At 41.6% G+C, this 24,351-nt stretch overlaps 1 protein-coding gene across 1 annotated transcript in view; it reads right to left on the bottom strand.

Moving 5' to 3' along the window:
* STIM2 (stromal interaction molecule 2) overlaps window positions 1–23,748 on the bottom strand; it is a 119,586-nt gene extending 95,838 nt beyond the window's left edge. Inside the window, exon 1 of the mRNA XM_034411304.3 lies at window positions 23,261–23,748. Coding sequence (XP_034267195.2) covers window positions 23,261–23,540 — 280 coding nt within the window. The 5' untranslated portion in view covers window positions 23,541–23,748. The remainder of the gene's footprint in view (window positions 1–23,260) is intronic.
* Window positions 23,749–24,351: the final 603 nt, after the last annotated feature.

Below are 24,351 nucleotides of genomic sequence, written 5' to 3'. Positions count from 1 at the left end.
TAAGAGTCCTTCAGTAACACAATAACAGGAAAGTGCTAAAACTGATGAAACTTGTCCTCTGGATAAGTCCTTGACTCATCCACAAGCCAATCACTAATTCAAAAAGCAGGAAGTTTTTTTTTTTTGCTTCTGCAAAAATGACTTGCCAAGGACTTTCCTGGCAATGTGTAAAAACCTTGGATTCATACAGGCCCAAAATGTAATACATATAAAACTCAAGGCATCTTGGCCTAGTGCAGGAGAAGGAATGAGCAAACCAGGGTAGATAAAAATCGATGATTTTTTTTTTAAAAAAAATTAAAAATTGGATTTTTTAAAATCAGATTCTTTTTATTTAAATCGGATTTTTTTTTTATTTTTATCGAATTTATTTTAATAACATGCTTTTGGAGTAAAAATCTGTCTAACGATAGTTTTTCTATTTAAGATCCATTAATAATTTAGTTTATTCAGCATGAAATGGAGCTTAGTTATGAAGCATGAGGCTGTATATTGTGCAATACTGGGACCGTCGGTGAGTCAACCGCGGGTCAGAGGAGGAGCTGCTGCGGGACAGAGATGACAGTTGCTCTTTAAAAACTATAATTTAAATCTAGTTGATTTAAATCAAGCCTTTTTACTAGTGATTTAAATCGTGATTTAAATCATGATTTAAATCGACTTGGTTTAAATCAGATCGATTTAAATCATGATTTAAATCGTGATTTAAATCACGATTTAAATCGACTTGATTTAAATCAGATCCACCCTGGAGCAAAACTGCAGGTTTTTTAAGGCTAGTCAAGCTTTAATTTGGAACAAAGAAGCACAAAGGTTTGAACATTTGGGGATGTATCACTTTTAACCTATGTTAAGTTTTGCTTTTTGTTTTTAAATCTTTGCTTATACATTGGTTTAATCAAGGAACATCAGAAATTCATGCAAAATAAGCAGCTCTCCCCTCCAACTCCACCCCATGACGAGGAAAATCATGCAGAAAATGACAATCAACTAGCAGTCATTAATTTCACTGAACACATTCCTTGGACGTAATGATACCGTGTTTCCCCGAAAATAAGACCCTGTCTTATATTTTTTTGAACCCTGAAATAAGCATTTGGCCTTATTTTCGGGGAGGTTTTATTATTTTGGGGCGCGTGGAGCAAGACGGGGCTCCTCTTGCCCTCTAACCTGATTTCCAGCTCTGTCTGGTCTCTGTAACCAGAGGAAATGGTGGGGACCAGCTGTGCATGCGTTTAAATATTTTTGGGGAGGGCTTATTTTGGGGGGGAGTATTTTAGTGCATGCACTCAAAAGCCCAATTGAGCTTATTATCAGGGGATGTCTTATTTTCGGGGAAACAAGGTATTCTTATCCATAACAACATGGATTTTAAAAAATGATTACAACTTTCATTCCAAACCTCAAACTGAAAGGCTCTTTACATGAATAAATATCATTTCAAACACAACTAAACTTTTAGGTTTCAGGGAGGGGTGAATTTATGCCTATTTCTTCTTAATCTAGATTTTTGTTGTTGTTGTTGTTCAATATTAACATCTAGCAAACAAGTCTACCATCATATCAAAGGAACAGATCGCATTCCAAAGACATTTTTTTCAGAAAAGGAAAATGGAATAGAAAAAGGTGTTAGACCCACAAGATTTGTATAGCAAATCTTACCTGTGAATTAATTAAAAGGGGGGGGGGAGTTGATGAACTGAACTCTATGCTTTCTGATGCTTAAAAAAAAAACCCTAAATCAGTTAAAAGAAGCACTGGCACAGCCTTCAGTATGGCTAGAGCTAGTCATAGATCTATCCATGCAGCCTCTTTAATATGGTTTGCTCTGAGACAAGTGGAGGTACAAATAGCAGTAGCAATAGCACTTAGACTTATATGATGCTTTACAGTGTTTTACAGCCCTCTCTAAGTGGTTTACAATCAACCTCTTGCCCCACATTTTACCGACCTCAGAAGGATGGAAGGAGGAGTCAATCTTGAGCATGGTGAGATTCGAACTGCCAAATTGCAGGCAGCCGGCAGGCAGCAGAAGCAGCCGGTAGTACTGCACTCTAACCACTGCGCCACTTCGGCTGGGGATGTCATAGTTGGACAGGAAAACATTATCTAATCACACCCTCTAACACAAGCTGGTCTTGAAGGAGGACCAGCAGTATGGACAGTGGCTAAAGCAGAAGGTTTAGATATGCCTCAGAACTTTTACACTTCACTTTAGGAACATCCTACTACCTTTTCTAAGGATATAGGTGGGCAAAATGGTAGTCCAGCACTTAAGAGATGTTCTGGTCCATAGCTTTCTCCACTAGCTTTGGTGGTGCTGTTGCTTCTCTTATGGCGTCATGGTGGTCCATCAACCCAACCCAAAATAGCAACGGAGGGAAGTCAGGAGGAACTGGAGAAGGCAAAGTGTGCCTACACTAACCCAAAAGCACGTAATAAGAGCCGGGCAGATGCCAGTTCGTGTTGGGTGGTTACCAGTCATTGCTGAAGGATCCCGTGTTGTGCAAAGTCTGTGCCATGAAATGATGGAAAGAACTGTCAATGAAGATTCTCGGGCGTCCAGGTAGAGTTGTCTGAAAGTTGAGTAATGGCAACTGACTTTTCTTTTTTGGTTCAGAAAGAAGAAAAGAAGGAAGAAAAAAGGAAAGGAAGGAGAGAGAGAGAAAGAAAGACAGACAGACAGACAGAAAAAAAGAAAGGAAAGAAAGAGAAGAAGGAGGGAAGGAAGGAAGGAAAAGGAAAGAAAGAAGAGAGAGAGAGAAAGAAAGAAAGACAAAAATGAAAGGAAAGAAAGACAGACAAAAAAAGAAAGGAAAGAAAAGAAAGGAAAGAAGGAGGGAAGGAAGGAAAAGGAAAGAAAGGAGAGAGAAAGAAAGACAAAAAGAAAGGAAAGAAAAGAGAGAAAAGAGAAAGGAAAGAAGGAAGGAAGGAAGGAAAGGAAGGAGAGAGAAAGAAAGAAAGAAAGAAAGAAAGAAAGAAAGAAAGAAAGACACAGACAGACAAAAAAAGAAAGGAAAGAAAGGAAAGAAGGAGGGAAGGAAGGAAAAGGAAAGAAAGGAGAGAGAGAGAGAAAGACAAAAAAGAAAGGAAAGAAAGAAAGAAAAGAGAGAAAGGAAAGGAAAGGAAAGGAAAGGAAAGGAAAGGAAAGGAAAGGAAAGGAAAGGAAAGGAAAGGAAAGGAAAGGAAAGGAAAGGAAAGAAGGAAGGAAGAAAGAAAGATGGACAGACCAGTTGCCATGACTCAATTTCCAGATGGAAGTAACTGTTTTCACCTCAAAAATCAGACAGTCTCACATTTGCCTGGCCTCAGTTAATGTCAAAGAATGATGGTACACCATGAGCAATTATACTTCAGAATCACAACCATGCTGTTTTGTTAGAATTAAAATAAAAGGCACAGACTGAAACAACATGTTTCATGCTAAAGGAAAGACCTTTTTTTTAAAAAAAAATGCAACAGAAAAACTAGGGATGAGACCAAGGGGATGTCTTTATGGACATGTCGTGAAGTTGCTTGTGAAAATAGGGAATGGGTAGGTGGGCTCAAAAGTTCTGCAGAACTTTCTAGCATCAATCGGGCGAACTGAGGAGAAATATTCCTGCCCTGAGGAAAAAGGGCTGTTCTCAACGGCAGCTGAAATGACCTTATTCAAAAACACAGGAGCCACGTTCTCCAGTGCCCAAAATTGGTTGGTGGGCCGCTCTGATGTGTTAAATGGATGATTGGCACTCTTCTCCTGCAACCGAGGGCTAATAGAAGGGCATTAAAAACAAAACACGGGGACAGACAGCTTTAAAATCAGCACACCCTTAAGAGAAAGCCAGCTGGGAGGACTGAGTCACTCACTGACAAGGCATAAAAACAATAGCCCAGAACCTGGCAACTTCTTCAGAAATTGCCCAAAGCTAATCTAATGGGGCGGGGGGGGGGGGGGAAAGGTAATTAAATCATAGCAGTCCTGCCTGGCATAAAATTTTTGTAATACTGGATGACTAAGCCAGATAACTCTTAAGACTGCGGCCAATACAGGAAAATGCATTTTTCTGTCTCAACCGGCCTTCAACAAGGCGCTTTGAAGATTCAAAGCGAAGAATGGGAGGGGTGCACAATTATTCCTAGACTCTTCTGAGACTAAGAAAATTGGAACCCACTCACTTCCATGGTGTAGGGACGGGGGCGGAGGGGGGACGGGGGGGAGCAATCACTCTAAAAAAAAATGCCAGTGAAACCAAGTAAGTCGTCGGTTTATGAAAATCGAGCCCAAAATTTCCATTGCTAATTAATTAATTAATTAATTAAGCCTGAGTGGCGCAGCAGACTAATGCTACTGTTAAAGGTAGTAGTTAGCTTCCAGCTGCCTGCAATTACTGCGAGTTCAATCCTCACCAGGCTCAAGGTTGACTCAGCCTTCCATCCTTTCTAAGGTAGGTAAAATGAGGACCCGGTTTGTGGGGGCAATAAGCTGACTTTGTATAAAATATACAAAAGTATGAAGGCTATTGCTTAACGCCTTATAAGCCGCCCTGAGTCTCCGGAGAAGGGCGGCATATAAATAAAAAAAAAATTTTTTTTAAAAATTAAGCTTGTCGATCGAAAGGTTGGCAGTTACAGCGGTTCGAATCCCTAGCGCCACATAACAGGGTGAGCTCCCGTTACTTGTCCCACCTTCTGTCAACCTAGCAGTTCGAAAGCACATAAAAAAAAATGCAAGTAGAAAAAATAGGGACCACCTTCAGTGGGAAGGTAACAGCGTTCCGTGCGCCTTTGGCGTTTAGTCATGCCGGCCACATGACCACGGAGACGTCTTCGGACACTGCTGGCTCTTCGGCTTTGAAACGGAGATGAGCACCGCCCCCTAGAGTCAGGAACGACAAGCACATATGTGCGAGGGGAACCTTTACCTTTACCTTTAATTAAGACAGTTGCTAAGTGAGTTTTCTCCCATTTCACCTTCTTTCTTGGCACAGTTGTTAAGGGAAAGTTGTTAAGTTAGTAACAACGGCTGTTAAGTGAATCCAGCTTCCACATTGAGTCTGCTTGTCAGGAAGTCGCAAAAGGGGATCACCTGATCCGAGGACACTGCAACCGTCATAAATAGGAGTCAGTTGCCAAGCATCCGAATTTTGGTCACGTGAACACTGGGAGGCTGCAACGGTCGTAAAGTGATCATAAGTCACTTTTTTCAGAGTCACTGTAACTTCAAACGGTCGCTAAACACGCGGCGGTAAGTCAAAGACTACCTGTATTCATGAGGACACCTGCATGACCAAAGTTTTTGTTTTCTTCAGGGATTCCTTCCAGGCAGTTTGTAGGCAGACTAGCAAAGTTAAAGGATTAAGTCATAAATTACAAAACCAGATACAAGTTTCAATCTCAGTTGTAAACCATCCCAGACTCTAAGGTACTAATGCAAATAAAGTTCTCAAAAACTGGAACACATACTTTCAGTGCGGTCCAAAATTTGGTAGGCACAGATCTCTGATCCTCAAAGCAGCTGGCCTCTTTGGATAGAGCAACATATTTACAAGAGATCATGTCCAGACTTGAAAAACTGAAGTGACAATCCCATTCCTCTAAGTCCTCTAGCTAAATGTTCTATAATCCCAAATCCATGAATGTCAACTCAAATATTTATCAAGCCTTGGTCAAGAATTTCCATTATTTGCCCTTTGTTTTTAATTGACTTGTTAGGAAAGACCAGAACCTTCAACTTTTGACAATAAAATATATAATTTCGCTGAAGAGTCCAAAATCTCATAACTCATTCCTTAAACCAGTTAGGGGCATGGATCATGCATCCTGTAAAATGGTTCTACCCATCACTTCTAGGCTGCATAAACAGAGGAATAGAATCAAGATCATATGAAGTGTTAATACCACTTTATCATGCCTTGGTTCCACACCTGGAATACTGCATCCAATTTTGGTCGCCACGATGTAAAAAAGATGTTGAGACTCTAGAAAGAGTGCAGAGAAGAGCAACAAAGATGATTAGGGGACTGGAGGCTAAAACATATGAAGAACGGTTGCAGGAACTGGGTATGTCTAGTTTGATGAAAAGAAGGACTAGGGGAGACATGATAGCAGTCTTCCAATATCTCAGGGGCTGCCACAAAGAAGAGGGAGTCAAGCTATTCTCCAAAGCACCTGAGGGCAGGACAAGAAACAATGGATGGAAATTAACCAAGGAGAGAAGCAACTTAGAACTAAGGAGAAATTTCCAGACAGTTAGTACAATTGATCAGTGGAACAATTTGCCTCCAAAAGTTGTAAATGCTCCAACACTGGAAATTTTTAAGATGTTGGATAACCATTTGTCTGAAATTCTATAGGGTTTCCTGCCTAAGCAGGGGGTTGGACTAGAAGACCTCCAAGGTCCCTTCCAACTCTGTTATTCTTGGCTCAAAGATCAGAAACTTCTGAATCTATTGTTTATACAAATGGATAAAACAAGCAAACAGGAAATCAAAATAAACACATAGTCAGTTTTGTTTGGACTATTCATGAAGATAATAAGACAAAATCAAAAAATCAAAAAATACCCTTGATTTACATATTGAGAACATATAAACGATTGGAAGCAGTTAGCTTTTAATCGTGGATGAGTGGTAAAATAAGCTGTGGTATATAATTCCTTTAGCGTGAAACGCATAGGGCATACAAGCAGCAAGATAACTCTGCTTGTGGTGGGCACTGGGTGGATGGAGTAGCTCAGCAGCCCCCACTGCTGGTCCCAATTTCCTGCGAAATCACTTGCTTCTAATTCAAATGCTTTATACTTAACGTATTTTTCGGAGTATAAGACGCACCAGACTATAAGACGCACCTACCTTTTTTGGTGAGGAAAAAAAAGAAAAAGAAATCTGCCTCTGCCTCCCAGCAATTTTGCCTCATTACAGCAAACAGCCTGCTCTACTTTCATTTTCGTTTTCAGCATAGCTTGATTAGCACAAGGAAAAAAAAAATCTGCTCCCAGCAATTTATCTCCTTGCAGCAAGCAGCAGAGGCCCGTGAAAAATAGCTGAGAGTCGGGAGGCCAATCCAATCAATCAATCCAATGTGCTAATTAGGCTGTGCTGAAGCTGAAAGGAGCTGTTTCTTCCTGCTGCAAGAAGGTAAATTGCTGGGAAGCAGAGGCCAAACGGTGGGAGCCAGTGGGTGGGCGGGGTTACATTCTGTGTAAAAGACACACCTAAATTTTCACCCCCTTTTAGGGGGAAAAAAGATGCGTTTTATACTCCAAAAAATACAGTAGTTTGCCAAGAACTGTTGGTCGACAATGAGGTGGGTCAGATTTTTCCCCTTTTTATAAATATAAACCAAAAAAAAAATAAAAAACTCTTGATGGATCAGGTCAAGACCCAATCTTCTGTTTAACAGAATTCTGACAGATTCTGACCTTCTAATTTTGTGAAATTCTGTTAGTCCAGCAATGAAGTAGAAACAAACTCACCTTCGCCATTTTTGCTCTACAAACTGGGGTTTTGTAAATACGCTGCCCCCCAACCCCCCAATTCTATGAATCTTTACCAGACCTCAAGGGCTTGTCCTCCATTAAATTATCCCATCCCTTCTTAAAGCCATCACATTTCGTAGTAAAAATTTTGTGAAAAAGCAAGTTAATTACGTCCTGCGTGAAAAGTAGAAAAACTATCTATATTCCTTAGGAGCACAGGATGCATGCATGGGTGGGTCTGAAAGAAGCTAATCCATGGGCTGAAGTGGCTTTAAAATTCTAATTTAATATTTACCTTCAAACACGACGAGTAATTTCACAGGGAGACTTCGGCTCTCACGCTGTTCCTCCTATATAGTTACAATGAGTTTGGAAGTTTCCCATAACTTATCTGTCTTCTCCTTTAGAAGGATCTTTGTTGGATTCATACACTGATGCTCTTTGTACAGCTACTAAACCAAGCTGTAACGTAGTTTCTTTGATATTAGCATCACATTTTTATAAATGCAACACTGTGATTTATTCACTCTGACTTGTTCCAGATACATCCCACAGATCTGGAGGACATCTCCGAACAAAGAAACAACTAAAAATCCTACCATTTGCAACAAATTAACCAAATGTATCTAATAACGAAAGGCACACCAGTCTGATCACCTGTGACTGAGTGAAAAGACTGGACATGCGCAGAAGAAAGGGGCGTGACCAGGCTGTAGAGGAAGTTTGAATGGCACCCAGTCAGTACAGTGACAGTGGATATTATCCCCAATCGGTGGAATATCTGAGCAGCGAGGGAGGAAAAAAGGAGAAGCATGCAAATGTAAGACACACACCCTCATTTCAACTCGTTATTAGCTGCATTAAACAATGACACTCAAACTCAAGCCCTGTTTAAAATTACCCTAGTCTATAAAAACTATGAAAATGAAAGCCACATATTGAGAAAAAAATGATGTTATTGTTCAGTAAGGGTCTTACTTTTATATTTATGCCACAAGTCCAAATTATTCCGGAAGGGGAAAGAGGCACGAATATTTGATCATTAGCACATATTAAATTTATATAGATTGCTTTGCCACTAAAGATGGCTCCATCTTACAGGAGATGGATAAAAGAAGTCAATCAAAAAAGCCAAAAAACTGGTCTCCATGCGAATCACTTAAATGAGTGGTTGTCCACTGAGTGATATTTTTCTATTGATCATCTTTGGTGCCAGTCCAAATGATTCTAAGGCGTATTGTAAAAACTGACAACTAGTAATTTATTCATTTAATGGAGCACGATTTCATTAGCCCTCAATGGAACTGCATCTACATGGAGGGAAGTATGCAGTGGAGTACTCCAAGGCTCTGTTTTAGGCCCAGTGCTCTTTAACATCTTCATCAATGACTTGGACGAGGGGATAGATGGGGAACTCATCAAAATTGCAGACAACACCAAGCTGGCAGGAATAGCCAACACTCCAGAAGATAGGCTCAAGATACAGAAGGATCTGGACAGACTTGAACATTGGACGCTATCAAACAAAATGAAATTCAATGGTGAAAAAAGTAAGGTTCTGCATTCAGGCAAGGAAAACAAAATGCATAGGTAAAGTATAGATGGTACCTCGCTCAATAGTACTAACTGTGACAGGGATCTCGGGAGTCCTAGTGGACAAAAACTTAAATATGAGCCAGCAGTGTGCAGCAGCTGCCAAAAAAAGCCAACACAGTTCTAGGCTGCATAAACAGAGGGATAGAATCAAGATCACATGAAGATACCATTTTATAATGCCTTGGTAAGGCCACACTTGGAATGCTGCCACAAAGAAGAGGAAATCAAGCTATTCTCCAAAGGACCTGAGGGCAAGACAAGAAGCAATGGATGAAAACTAATCAAGGAGAGAAGCAACTAAAAACTAAGGAGAAATTTCCTGACAGTGAGAACAATTAGTCAGTGGAACAACTTGCCTCCAGAACTTGTGAATGCTCCAACACTGGAAGTTTTAAAGAAGAGATTGGGAAACCATTTGTCTGAAATGTTATAGGGCAGTGATGGCTAACCTTTTTGCCATTGCGTGCCAGGAGGGGGGTCGCGCGTCCGCATGCCCACACCCATAATTTTATGTACCGTGTCCCTATGCATGCATGTGTGCCCCTCCATGCTCCCCCCACCCCGTTCCTGGCACGCAATGGCACAGTAGGCCCGTTTTTTGCTCTCCTCAGCCTCCAGAGCCTTTCTAGGAGTCTGGGGAAGGCAAATGGCCTTCCCCACCCGCCTCTGGAGGCCAGAAACCGCCCGTTTGCCAACTTCTGATGAGACCAGACTCCTAGAAAGACTCTGGAGGCTGGGGACAGCAAAAAACAGGCCTTCCGGTCCCACCGGAAGTTGGCAAATGGGCTGTTTTTAGTCTTCGGAGGGCCTCCGGGGGGGTGGGGAAGGCCGTTTTTGCCCTCCCCAGATTCCTAGAAAGGCTCTGGAGGCTGGGGAGAGAGAAAAACAGGTCTTCCCCACCATCCCCTGAGGTCCTCCAGAGGCAGGAAACAGCCTGTTTCCCTACTTCTGATGGGCGCAGAAGGCCCAAAAATCAGCTGGCCGGTGTGCGCATATGCGCCTGAGCTGAGCTCACGTGCCCACCGATATGGCTACGTGTGCCACCTGTGGCACGCGTGCCATAGGTTCGCCATCATGGTTATAGGGTTTTCTGCCTAAGAAGGGGATTGGGCTAGAAGATCCCAAAGGTCTCTCCTCTCCCCTTCCATTCCATTCCATTGACAGAGTGACTTCTGTTCTGAACAGCATGTCCCTCCATCTCCCTAATTTTAAAATATGTATTATTGATATCCTGAAAATGAAGAAAGTCGATTCTATCACTGCTGTCCACATCCTGCAAGAGGCAGGATTCATACTTAACACAAAGCATGCCAAATCTACAAATTGTTACGCTCATTATGCTGAAAAGACATGACTTTGATCACTGTGATCTGACTCTTGATGGGTGGGTATGTACATACATGTATATGTGCATTAAACAAAGCTCAAGAATATTGAATTATATTACTGTGTATCGCAAAACAATTAAGGCCCAATTACAAGCGCAGTCATGAGGTAATGTATAGCTACTGTCAAAAAATAAGACTGTTGCCCTACTATAATCAAGAAAAATACAAAGGAATGAAAACTTGGGGAAAGTTGTTGGAATTGCAACAACTTGTTGGAACCCCGGGCTTGTATTATCACATGTGGTGGACATGTCCGAAAGCAAAAAAATACTGAACTAGAATACATACCTGACTAGAAAAGATGATAAAGGAACATATAGATCTAAAACCAGAAACATTTCTATTGGGCATCATACCAGACAAATACAGTAAATGTATACTTAATAATACATGTGGCCAGAATCGTGTTTGCACAACATTGGAAGGGCGAGATCTCCACAGAAGAAAAGATAATAACAAAAAATTTAGAATGTGCCGAAATGAATAAACTAACATTTGAAATTAAAGAAAAGGAAGACACTGAATATTTTGAGGTATGGGATCTGTTCTATCGATGGTTGGATGAGAGAAACAGGAGTTAGAACTTCAAAAATTACAAGAGAAAGATTAATTTTATTATTAGGGTTGTTTACTGTAACTTATTAATTTTGATTGGTATTAATAATTAATATGTATTAATATTAAGAGGGGAAAGCACTGTTATTATGAGATTACTATTGGAGAATGCTATTAGTGTTACTATGATGAATGTTACCTAAAAGAATTGTAACCAGCGAACACACTGTTTATATTGATTTTGAACATGTTGCTCTTTTTATCTATATTAAGAAAAAAAGAAAAAAAAAACTTGGGGAAAGGGAATGAGAATGCCAAAAATTAAAAAAAAAACATTTTAAGGATTTAAGTCAACAAATTAAATGACAACAAATTAAATATATATCAAAAATAGGAATCCAGCTAAGGAGAAGCTTAGACCAATGGATGACAAGAAAACAAGAAGAGTTCTAAAATAGGCAAGGAAAATATACCAAAGTTAACTAAATAGTTTTATTTGATGCCAGTTTCTAAATTGGGGATTTTAGAAAGGGTGTTTGAGTGAAAACAAGAGCAGCTGAAGTTTGCTGAAAAATTGAAAGCGGACAAGTTCCTAGGTCCAAATGGAACTCACCCAGGAATTGCAACAGAATGCAGATGTGAAATTACTTATCTTTTTAACAAAAAACATGTGGCATAACTTGAAGATCAGCTGTTGTACCAGAGGACTGGACAGCAGCCAATGTAACATCTTTTTTTTTTTTTAAGGGATTAAGGGAGGATGCAGGAAATTACTGGTTTCTTATCTTAAAGTTCACTCCTCTAAGTTGGTAAAAGCTTTATATAACAAAGTGTCAGGATAAACATACACAAAAACCAACTTCTGCAAAAATAATTTCTTAAGAGTTCTCTGACTGTGTTGACAGGATCCTGTGGACCCAGTGATCCAATCAATTATGTTTATGTGGCTTTTAAGGGCTTTTCGTGAATATCTCCCAGAAAACAACAATAATGGAACAAAAAGGAAATTATTGTATTGCTTTGTAACTGATTAAAGAAGAGAAAAATCAATGAAGGGAGGGAGGGAGGGAGGGAAGGAAGGAAGGAAGGAAGGAAGGAAGGGAGGAAGGAAGGAAGGAAGGAAGGGAGGGAGGGAGGGAGGGAGGGAGGGAGGGAGGGAGGGACTATAAGACCTCTTTGATGTGGGAGAATGAACATGTAAACCAATGCAAAGTGATGTATTTGGGGGGGAAATAATTTAGGTTCCTATGCATGCTGATATGATCTAAGCAAATAGTAGCTGATTTTAAGTGATGAGAGACCAGGGCGCACATATGTGCTCTGGTGTCTCATCACTTAAAATCAGATATATATATATATATACACCACATATATATTTTGTATATATATATATATATATATATATATATATAGAGAGAGAGAGAGAGAGAGAGAGAGAGAGAGAGAGAGAGAGAGAGAGAGAGAGAGAGAGAGAGAGCGCCAGGTTCTTCCTACGTAAACCTGGCTAAAGAGAAATACAAATGAAGCCTACGAAAAGGAAAGAAAACAATCTCTCTCTCTCTCTCTCTCTCTCTCTCTCTCTCTCACCCCACATCTTAAAATGTGATTTTGAAATTTTTTTAAAAGGGCAGAAATTAAAAGCAAAATTATCCAAGCTAAACAATAAAAGCATATTATGGTGCTTACTGGCAATAATCTACTTCATCAGACTGTACTCCAAAAGAGTTTAGGCTGTGTCTTTTAAGTACCATAAAGCTGCTAATTTTGCTGCAACAGTCTTTTGTAACAGGCTGACAAAACTGAAGCTTATTTTGCTCAGGGAGAAAAAAAAACCCTAAAATGGTTCTAGCCCAGAAGATATTTTTCTTATTCAAGATTTATATCTTCTGATTTATTTACATATACTTAAAACAATTCAGATGAGATTCATCTCTTTCAAAGAGATGGAAGTTATTCATCTCGTTCTTTCTTTGGACTCTCACCCACATTCACTCTCAGTTGACACAATTTGCTGGTCAGCTTCCAATCCAGAATTCACATCTAACACTGAATGTCATAGGAATACCTTTAGCAAAACCTCAATCTTTTGAAGAAACAAAATAAAAACAAAAACAAAAAGCCTTTTTTTCCCCCCTCCAATATGAAATGCTTCCTCCATGTTGTTATATATAACCTAACGGCAGGTGGCAGCATACAGTTTACCTTGCCTGATCTCAAAAAAAAAAAAAAAAAAACCTAAACAGGGTTGAGAACCTGCTTAATATGTGGAAAGAAGACCACCAGGAAAGGCCAGGTGCGTGGGCATAACAAGCTGGTTTTACACATGTACACATACACACAAACAGCTTCCCTGATAAGGATGGATGGATCCCAGGAATCAAACATAACGCGCAGGAAACTTCCCTCTGAAAAAAATTTCTCAAGTCCACGGTAGCCCCATTACCCTGGGGCTCAAACTTCATCTCCAACCAACCTGGCAAATTTTCTACAAAAACAATCTGCATTCCAGCTCCTCATTGGCAACACACACACACACACACACACACACACACAAATGGCCGATCCATTTCCTGGGGTTGAATTCCACCACTTTCCAGGGGGTCTTCCTGTTGATCGTTCAAGACGAACCCTTCTCGCAGGACTGTCCGTCTCGTTCCAACTTTGCTGGAGAAAAGACTCGGCCGAGATGCCAAAGCAAAGATGCCTCAGCGGTGCATCTGGTGTGTTGTTGTGCCTTCCCTTGTGCTGAAGGCCGCAGCCGCTGCTCCCACCCACCCACTAATGGGGCTGCAGGTGCTGGTGCTCACTTGCCCCTCCTTCTCTTCCTTCCCTCTCACCCCCCCCCCCAAAAAATACATTCCTGATCAGGAACATCTTGTCAAGAGGCTCTTAGGAACTTGGGTTCAGAAGCTTTGATGGAGAAGCGTCCCTGGCGCATTGCTGTTGCTGGGGTTGCTGCTTATTCTGCTGTTTTTGAGCCCATACACACACACACACCTCCCAATTGCACGACGACGACACCCCCCCCCCCCAAAAAAAAGAACCAGAAGCAAAAGACAGGCAGAAGTCAAAGGGCTGGTGGGGAAAAGCAAAAGCAGCAGCACGGCTAGACGGGAAAAAGCTGCTCCTTTGAAGAAAAGGGGGGGGTGGGGGGGAAGGAAATCAACCAGGCGTCTTGAAAGACCCTATTTGCATAGGAGCAGTCATTGCAATGGGGGAACCCAGAAGAGGCATTGTTAGCCCTGCAAAGGATCATTCAGACAACACCCACACACCCCACCCTTCCATCATATCCATCCATCATATGTATGTATCTATCTATCTCTAATCTCCAATGTTTCTCTATATCTCTATTTATCTTCTCCAATCTCTCTATCTATCATCTAGCTAGCTATCATCTCCAATGTCTCTCTATATCTCTATCTTCTCCAATACCTGTCTGTCTGTCTGTCCATTCATCCATCCCACTATCCCTTTATCTATCCACCCATCCATCTACCCCAATGTTTCTCTATATCTCTATTTCTTTATCTTCTCCATTACCTGTCTCTATCGATCATCTATGTAGCTATCATCTAGCTATCATCCCCAATGTCTCTCTATATCTATCTTCTCCAATACCTGTCTGTCTGTCTCTGTCTATCCATTCATCCATCCCTCTATCCATCCATCCATCCACTCCAATGTTTCTATATATCTCTATTTATCTTCTCCAATACCTGTCTCTATCTATCTATAATCTATCTATTATCTCCAATGTCTATCTTCTCCAATACCTCTGGCTATCTGGCTATCCATTCCTCTATCCCTCTATCTATCCCTCTATCTAGCTATCTATCCGTCCATCCCTCTATCTCTCATCTCTAGTGTCTCTCTATGTCTATCTTCTCCAATACCTGTCTGTCTGTCTGTCTGTCTCTATCCATCCCTCTATCTATCTATCCATCCATCCATCCCTCTATCTCTCATCTCCAAAGTCTCTATATATCTCTATCTTCTCCAATACCTGCCTGTCTGTCTTTCTATCCATCCCTCTATCCCTCTATCATCTATCTATCCCTCTATCTATCTATCCCTCTATCTATCCATCCATCCATCCCTCTATCTATCTCTCATCTCCAAAGTCTCTATATATCTCTATCTTCTCCAATACCTGCCTGCCTGCCTGTCTATTCATGCCTCTCTATCCCTCTATCTATCCATCCATCCCTCTATCTATCTCTCATCTCCAATGTTTCTCTATATCTCTATCTTCTCCAATACCTCTGTCTCTGTCTGTATCCATCCCTCTATCTATCTATATCTCTATCTATCTATCCCTCTATCTATCCCTCTATCTATCCATCCATCCATCCCTCTATCTATCTATCTCTCATCTCCAATGTCTCTCTATATCTCTATCTTCTCCAATACCTCTGTCTCTGTCTGTATCCATCCCTCTATCTATCTATATCTCTATCTATCTATCCCTCTATCTATCCCTCTATCTATCCATCCATCCCTCTATCTATCTCTCATCTCCAATGTTTCTCTATATCTCTATCTTCTCCAATACCTCTGTCTCTGTCTGTATCCATCCCTCTATCTATCTATATCTCTATCTATCTATCCCTCTATCTATCCCTCTATCTATCCATCCATCCATCCCTCTATCTATCTATCTCTCATCTCCAATGTCTCTCTATATCTCTATCTTCTCCAATACCTCTGTCTCTGTCTGTATCCATCCCTCTATCTATCTATATCTCTATCTATCTATCCCTCTATCTATCCCTCTATCTATCCATCCATCCCTCTATCTCTCATCTCCAATGTCTCTCTATATCTCTATCTTCTCCAATACCTCTGTCTCTGTCTGTATCCATCCCTCTATCTATCTATATCTCTATCTATCTATCCCTCTATCTATCCCTCTATCTATCCATCCATCCATCCCTCTATCTATCTATCTCTCATCTCCAATGTCTCTCTATATCTCTATCTTCTCCAATACCTCTGTCTCTGTCTGTATCCATCCCTCTATCTATCTATATCTCTATCTATCTATCCCTCTATCTATCCCTCTATCTATCCATCCATCCCTCTATCTATCTATCTCTCATCTCCAAAGTCTCTCTATATCTCTATCTTCTCCAATACCTGCCTGTCTGTCTATCCATCCCTCTATCCCTCTATCTATCTATCCCTCTATCTATCCATCCATCCCTCTATCTATCCATCCATCCATCCCTCTATCTATCCATCCATCCCTCTATCTCTCATCTCCAAAGTCTCTATATATCTCTATCTTCTCCAATACCTGCCTGTCTGTCTATCCATCCCTCTATCCCTCTATCTATCAATCTATCTATCTAATCTCTCATCGCCAACCTCTCTCTCTCTTTATCCTCTCCAATACCTGCCTGTCATCTCCAATGTCTCTCTCTCTTTTTTCCCATCTACCTAATTTCTCTCTCTCTCTGTGGGAATGCAGTGGCCATAGTACATGTATAGACCAGTTTAACTGGTTGGACACTTGTATGGAGCTTAGCAATGAAATAATCAAACTATGAAAAGTGGGTTCATATGGATACTCTCTGAAGGGCCCAATTCATTCTTTCATTGTTTTTAACATAGGACGTGCCTGCAAAAGTAAAGATATCTCCTTGTATAAACATCCTGGGATACAAAGTAAAGATATCTCCTTGTATAAACATCCTGGGATACAAAGTACCTGAGATACAAAGTAAAAATATCTCTTATCTCTTTGTAAACACATTCCTGAGAATCAGATAACAGAGATGGGCCTCTCGCCTGGTAGTATCTGGTACCAAGCAGCCAGAGTTAGGTTTTGCTTTTTATCTTTACCATTGTTTTCCTATCTCTCGTATGTAATATGAGATGTGTGGCCATAATAACGCCTTCTGATGACGCTGTATTTTGGTAACTAATAAAAGAGATTGTAGCTCTTTGTTTGCTGCTCTCTCATCCCGAGAAAACACTTGTCCTGTGTTTTTTCTAATCTGGACCATACATGAGGAGCCCGCCAGGATGAATTCAACATCTGGTGACCCCGACGTGATTCATGGATCGAGCACGTCTCTTGGCACCCTCATACTCATTCGGCTGGAAGAGCCTCTGCAAACCAGGGCCGGTCGTCTGCGAACGAAGCACCCTCCCATAAATCGTGAGTATGGGGGCAGAATTCTCTAGTTCTCCCAGGTTACGTACCTCCACAAACTTAGAGAATTGGCCAAGTCTTCAATTATTGTTTTAAAAAGATAACGGGAAAGTCCTGCCCATGAAAAGAATTTGATCTACCTTCTAAAATACTTTTGGCAATAAAAGGGCTCTTTAAAAGTGAATATGTGGAAGCAGATGGGAACATGCCTCCACAAACCTCCCCAGCCCTGAAAAATTTTTTGCACTCTGGAGATTAGTTATAGAGTGTTTTATGATACATTAAAAAATAAATAAATAAAAGCCTTCAGGACACTGTTAATAGTTCCTTTTCAGACTTTGTTGAGAGATTGCTCTCACGTTAAATCACCCACGCAGACGCACGGCATGAAATTAAGCATCAGCTCATTCTGAAGGAGTCAGTTACACCCCCATTAAGCAGAATTTAAAGAAACAGTTAGACAAAAAAAAAGGGGGATGGATAGAATAAATTGCTGAAATGCTTTCAGTGTGTCTGCCGGCTGCAATTTTGCAAGCTTCTTCTGAATGTGCTTAACAAGCCTTCAGAAAAATGCTTGTTTCTGGCAAGCGTCAACAAGCCTTCTCTAACATAAAGAAAGAAAACTAAAAAACAACACCACTTAAAAGCTATTGTTGGGCTGGAAAAAAAAAAAATCTTAATTTGGCAGATATGATTAAAGTGTGTCAGGATCATCGTATAGATGACATTTTAATTGGAGCACAAAAGTTACAACCTAATTGGCTTTTTGAAAATACAAAATGATTTATGTGTAAATGAATTGCACATTGCCCCAGAAAAAATACAACTGTACGCTTCTTATCTGTATAGGGCATAAACTATGTGCAATCTCTTTCTGCTCCGGCTTTTAAAGTTACCCAAAGTTAAATTTGCAACAATTACTGGATACTATTAATTGGGACTGCTCATATTTCTCTTTACCTATGCATTTACTTAGTCCATTATTTGAGTTATTGACTAAAAGAAAAAGCCAGGAGATTTAATTCTGTTTTAGAACAGCAAAAGGTACATTGCTTTATTTGTCTTATTACCATCTAAAAATGTTTTACCCTTTATTTAAGCTATTGCTGAAATTATAACCATGGGACGTAATCCACACTGTCGAAGAAATGGAACTGATCTAATAAATATTATTCTTTCTATCTCAAAATCTGACTTTTACTTTTGTCTTCGGAATGATTCATCTCTTCAGTGTGCTCTAACTGACTATGTAAACTGTATTTCATATCATTTGCCTAAAGATCCTAGGTTTACTTGCTTAATGATTTTCTCCAGAGGAGCCACTGCTTACAAGGACATCTGGAAAGAATCTTACACTAATTGTCTGCGACTATCTTAGCTTTCACACTTTTTCTCAACAAGCTTTTAATTTGATCTCTGACTCTCAGTATGTTTCTCAGGCTGAAAAAATAAATAAATAAATAAATAAATTGTTTATTGTTCTTCCCACCCGGGGTTTAGCAGGAAATAAAATTAGAGCCTGTCTAAATGGGAAGACTCAGATAATTTGAACTAATCAACTTGAAGTGATTTCTGTTAAAAATATTTTGTTGATGTGCATCTATAATGATAGTGTGTGGAATTGATATGCTTGGCTGGCCAGCAAAAATTGACTGGGTTTGAACTTGAAACTGTGGAAAACCGGGCAATGGTTATGGGCCCATATCACTTTTTGTGATTATGACTGTTGCCTGAATTTTTTCACTATTTTGGGAATAAACTAGTTCATTGAAATAATTTGAATGACTGATTCGCATGAAGGATGTATTATACAAAAGGTCTGATTGCAGTACAGATGTGAATGGGTGTATATTGGATTGCATGAAATGTAATTTTGTGTATAAGCACCTTTTTTCTTTTCTCTCCCTGCCCTCCGAGGAGAAGGGAGGCTTGGTCTGTTTTAAAAAAGTTTTCCTTTCCCTCACCCCCTCCCTTTTTTCCCTGGGAGACGAGAGGCACGAAAGAGGGGGGGGCTACTTTGTACTTTTAACCATTTTTTTTTCTCTCAGAGAACCAGCCAGAGAAAGGCGGGAGTGAAAGGGTGATATCTGATACCTGCCTTTGCAGAGCACTGAACGGCTCAGAATGCAATTTTGATTTTTTTCCTTCTGAACATTTTTGACGTTTTAAATACTTTCATACCCAATTCTATTTCAGAGCATTGACTCAAAATACTCCTTATTGTTTTTATGTCTACGTGCATTTTGCATATTTAACAGATAGCATGTTTGTTCTTTGTTGTTTGTTGTTTATTTGTTTGTTTCTTTGTCAGCAGCAAAAATTGCTGCCATTTCTAGGAATTATCACAGAGATGAGTTAGAAATTACAATATGTAGACAGATCAAATACTTAGGACATTTAATTAATGAAAGAAAATAACACCTGAAGAGTTGAGGAAATTTTTAGGATTGACTGGATATTGTAGGCTGTAAATAGATAATTGTGCTATTTTAAATAAAGACTGGTATGCAAAGAACCCAGTGTTACAGGGAATGTAAGAAGGAGTTGAATTGTTTAAGAGAAAGTTGGTTTGCACAGACGGGCTGGCTTGGAAGTCAGAATGGCAGTGAGAGAAGGACTTGAATGTTTAGTGTTATAAGGAGATTTGTTTATTGGAAGGTTATAGATATTGTGGGTAGCGGAGACAGAGATTGGAAGAGGGAAATGACAAAGCTGCAACTGCGCTTATGGTTATATCTTCCATCACACCATGGGACAGTCATGCCTATTTTCATCAAAATAAAAAGCATTAGCGAAACAATTTGGTCTCATGGCAGCTGAAGTGACTGCCATCATACAACAATGTCCTACCTGTAGTCAACAAGCTCATTCTATCCCTATGGGTGTAACCCTAGAGTTCTAAAAAGCTTGTGAAATTTGGCAAATGGATGTGACTCAATATCCATCCTTTGCCCCATGGAAATATCTGCATGTTTCCTTGGATACTTATTCAGGATTTATTATTGGCATTCCCTAAAAGGGGGGAAGCAACCAAACATGTAATAAATCATTGTATTCGGACTTCTGCATCGATGGGACGCCCAATTGAACTTAAAACTGACAATGGACCTGTGTACACCAGTACTGCCTTTGCAGACTTTTGTAACAAGTGGTCCATCACACATAAATTTGGCTTATAAAATTGAAAGAGGAAAAATGCCTCAGCCTCCCAGCCATGCAAAACAAACTCAATCTTTGTTTATATACTTTGAACTTTCTTAATCTGACTGGACAGCCTCCCACATCGGCTGCGACCTGTCATTTTTCTGCTTATCTATCAGCTGCCCTAAAACCGAAGGTCTATTTCCACCAACTACCTGATCCTGCATGGAGAGGACCTGCTGACCTTATTACCTGGGGCCATGGATATGCTGCTGTCCAGGACAATGATCGCATCATTTGGATCCCCAAAAGACACGTAAGACCATTTCATTTACAACAAAAAGAAGGAGAAACCCCTGGTGCTGAGATTTAAGAGAAAAAACATCTTGCTGAGTCCTCCCGGCAACAGACTCTTAACGCAAGGTGGTGACCATCAGCTTTGCAGGACTACACCGGAAGTTGGTCCCCTGCGCACAGTGGAAGATTCATCAGGAGGAAACTTCACATTGTACATATACATTTTAACACTTTCTTACACATACTAATGTTAGTAGAATTGTTTTTCTGATTTTGCTAGTAATTTTGTTTCACACGTATAAGTGACTATGATTTGTTTATGGCCTTGGACATTGTTAGCTTTGGGACTCTCAAGTGACCATGTAAGAACGCTCCTGCCACAAACGCATTGTCTATGCACAAGGTCCTTACTTTCTACCTAAGTCTACTCCAACACCTAAGGTTCCCATATTGACATTTCCAGCTGAGGGGGGAGTGAATAAGGACAATGGGCCTCTGTAACAATTGCATAAAGGAGACTATATATCATGGATTCTGGAATTAAGTCACGATCTTGCATCTATTGCCCCTACATCTCATGATCCTTCATGTCAGCAGCCTCTATATTCAATCATGATGGGACAGTAATAAAAGACATTCAAATAGCTGCTAATCGGACAAACTGCACTACTCCTATTTCCTAAACCACACCCATCACTGACACTGGGTGGCTCATTAAAAACTCAGATATCCAGAGACATCTTGCCCAATCTCGGGTGGCAATGAACTATTGGGATCTTCATTTATTAAATAACTGGACAGTATATATGTTCAACGAGACTATCAAGGTGCTGACGCTGATGAATAAAAAACTGGCTGAAATCAGAGAGGTAGTCTTACAAAACCGATATGCCTTAGCTAAAGGAGGCGATTGTGCCCTTATACATTCACATTGTTGTGCCTATGTATCTGATTATTAGTATAACATCACTCACACCATAGAACATATGGAAAACTTGATCAAAAAACAATCCCTTATCATCCAATGGATCTGGCGCCATTGACATCTGGGCTGCTCTTTGGTCATGGCTCCCGGATGGTTCTTGGTTGAAATCAATTATGCCAACTATTGTATCTATAATTGTACTGCTTGTTTTGCTTTGTTGCTGTATCCAATGTCTCCCCTCCCTTCTGCAAATGTGCAAAGGTTTTATTCCCTCCAATAGGAAGGACGTCCTGAAAAGTGAAACCAAAGCCCTTCTGGAACTGGAGGAACAAATCAGGTGTGGTCAGAGGAGGTGCTCGAGACTTGCAAGATAGGGCTTCCAAGATAACTCAGAGGTTACAAACTCCTGACATGTGGTTTTCTTGGGTGTCTGGATTCGGATGGATTTACAATTTGTGTGAGTGATTTGTGGAAATGTACAACTCAGAAACTTGATGGCCTACCTCGCTTGACATCTCCTGGCCACTTTTCCACTAACTTTGTTCACCGTAATAAAAGGATGGGTGAGCTAAAAACATTTGCAGAAACCAGATGGATGAAGAACATATTGTCTACTGTACTCATGATTATTGCTTTGCTTATTTCTGTATGTTGTAGTATTCAATGTATTACTGCTTTGTTTGCTATGATGATAGACATATTTCCCAGGCATAAAGAGAACATCATAATAACAACACAGCTGAACCCTGTTGCAAAAAACAAAAACAGAGGAAATGTGGGAATGCAGTGGCCATAGTACATGTATAGACCAGTTTAACTGGTTGGACACTTGTATGGAGCTTAGCAATGAAATAATCAAACTATGAAAAGTGGGTTCATATGGATACTCTCTGAAGGGCCCAATTCATTCTTTCATTGTTTTTAACATAGGACGTGCCTGCAAAAGTAAAGATATCTCCTTGTATAAACATCCTGGGATACAAAGTAAAGATATCTCCTTGTATAAACATCCTGGGATACAAAGTACCTGAGATACAAAGTAAAAATATCTCTTATCTCTTTGTAAACACATTCCTGAGAATCAGATAACAGAGATGGGCCTCTCGCCTGGTAGTATCTGGTACCAAGCAGCCAGAGTTAGGTTTTGCTTTTTATCTTTACCATTGTTTTCCTATCTCTCGTATGTAATATGAGATGTGTGGCCATAATAACGCCTTCTGATGACGCTGTATTTTGGTAACTAATAAAAGAGATTGTAGCTCTTTGTTTGCTGCTCTCTCATCCCGAGAAAACACTTGTCCTGTGTTTTTTCTAATCTGGACCATACATGAGGAGCCCGCCAGGATGAATTCAACATCTCTCTCTTTCTTTCTCTTTCTCTCTTTCTTTCTCTCTCTCTCTCTTTAAAGGAACCAGAGCTTTTTTCATTCCGCACACCATCCGGCTTCCCGTTCCCGTCCCTCCTGGGTTACCCATCCACCCGTCCACAACACCCGTGTCCGCTCATTCCTCGGTGGGGGGGGGGGGGGACAAAGACCCCGAAACACCCTTTCCCCCCCCCACCCTACACACACACACACACACACACACACACACAGATAGATCCGCATCCCCGCCTGCCCGCCCCGTCCGGGCCCCGCAATGACGTGGCAGCCGCGTCCGGTGCACACGTCGGCCTTGACACGTGTCCGCCCACCCGGCGCCGCCGTCGTCGTCGTCGTCTCGCTCCTATAGCTTACCGGTTCCCGGCGGGCGCCTCTCGGCGGGAGAAGCCTTAGCCGAGCTGCTTCGCTTGTCCCCCGACAACGACGACGACGACGAGCAGCGTCCGGCCGGGGTAGCCGGGACGGGCAAGGCGGCATCCGCTGGAGACGCCGGCGGGAGAAGCAGCAGGAGGAGCAGCAGTAACAGAGACGACGACGACGGCGGCGGCGGCGGCGGACAAAGGAGCCGCCTCGGCCGGCCGCCGCCGCCACCGCCGCCGCTTCCCGCGGGTGCCGGAGGTCCGTTGAAGCTCATCGGGGCGGCGGAGCCGGCACCCTCCAGCTCCGCAATGGGCGCCCTCCCGGCGGAGCCCGCGAGCCAGCCGCCGCGCCCCGCCCACCGCCCGCTTCGCCCCGCCCACTCGCGGCGACGGTTATTCGCAGCCGCCTGCGCGCGCGCTCGCGCCCTCCGGCCGGGGGCAGGGGGGGAATTAGCGAGCACGCAGGCGCAGAAAAAAACAATCCTCCTCAGCCGCAAGCAAGCCCCGAAGAGCATGCGCGGTCGGGGGTCATGACGCCGAAGCTGAGTCTGACTCCTCCTCTCCCTACTGCCCGTACTTGCTCGCCTCACGGGGAGAGGGTGGGGGGGGTTGTTAAGAGTAACAAGAGTTGGAAGCAGTGGTGAAATCTTTTTTTTTTTTACTACCGGTTCTGTGGGCGTGGCTTGGTGGGCGTGGCGTGGCTTGGTGGGCGTGGCAGGGGAAGGATACTGCAAAATCACCATTCCCACCCCACTCCAGGGAAAGGATGCTGCAAAATCCCCATGCCCACCCCACTTCAGGGAAAGGATACTGCAAAATCACCATTCCCTCCCCGCTCCAGGGGAAGGATGCTGCAAAATCACCATTCCCTCCCCACTCCAGGGGAAGGATACTGCAAAATCACCATTCCCACCCCACTCCAGGGGAAGGATACTGCAAAATCACCATATCCACCCCACTTCAGGGGAAGGATACTGCAAAATCCCCATGCCCACCCCACTCCAGGGAAAGGATACTGCAGAATCCCCATTCCCACCCCACTCCAGGGAAAGGATACTGCAAAATCCCCATGCCCACCCCGCTCCA

This window comes from Pantherophis guttatus, chromosome 8 (genome assembly GCF_059756535.1).
Source record: "Pantherophis guttatus breed Tessera chromosome 8, ASM5975653v1, whole genome shotgun sequence".
NCBI lineage: Eukaryota > Metazoa > Chordata > Lepidosauria > Squamata > Colubridae > Pantherophis > Pantherophis guttatus.
The sequence above is the reverse complement of the archived record's forward strand: the minus strand, read 5'-3'. Positions and strand labels throughout refer to the sequence as shown.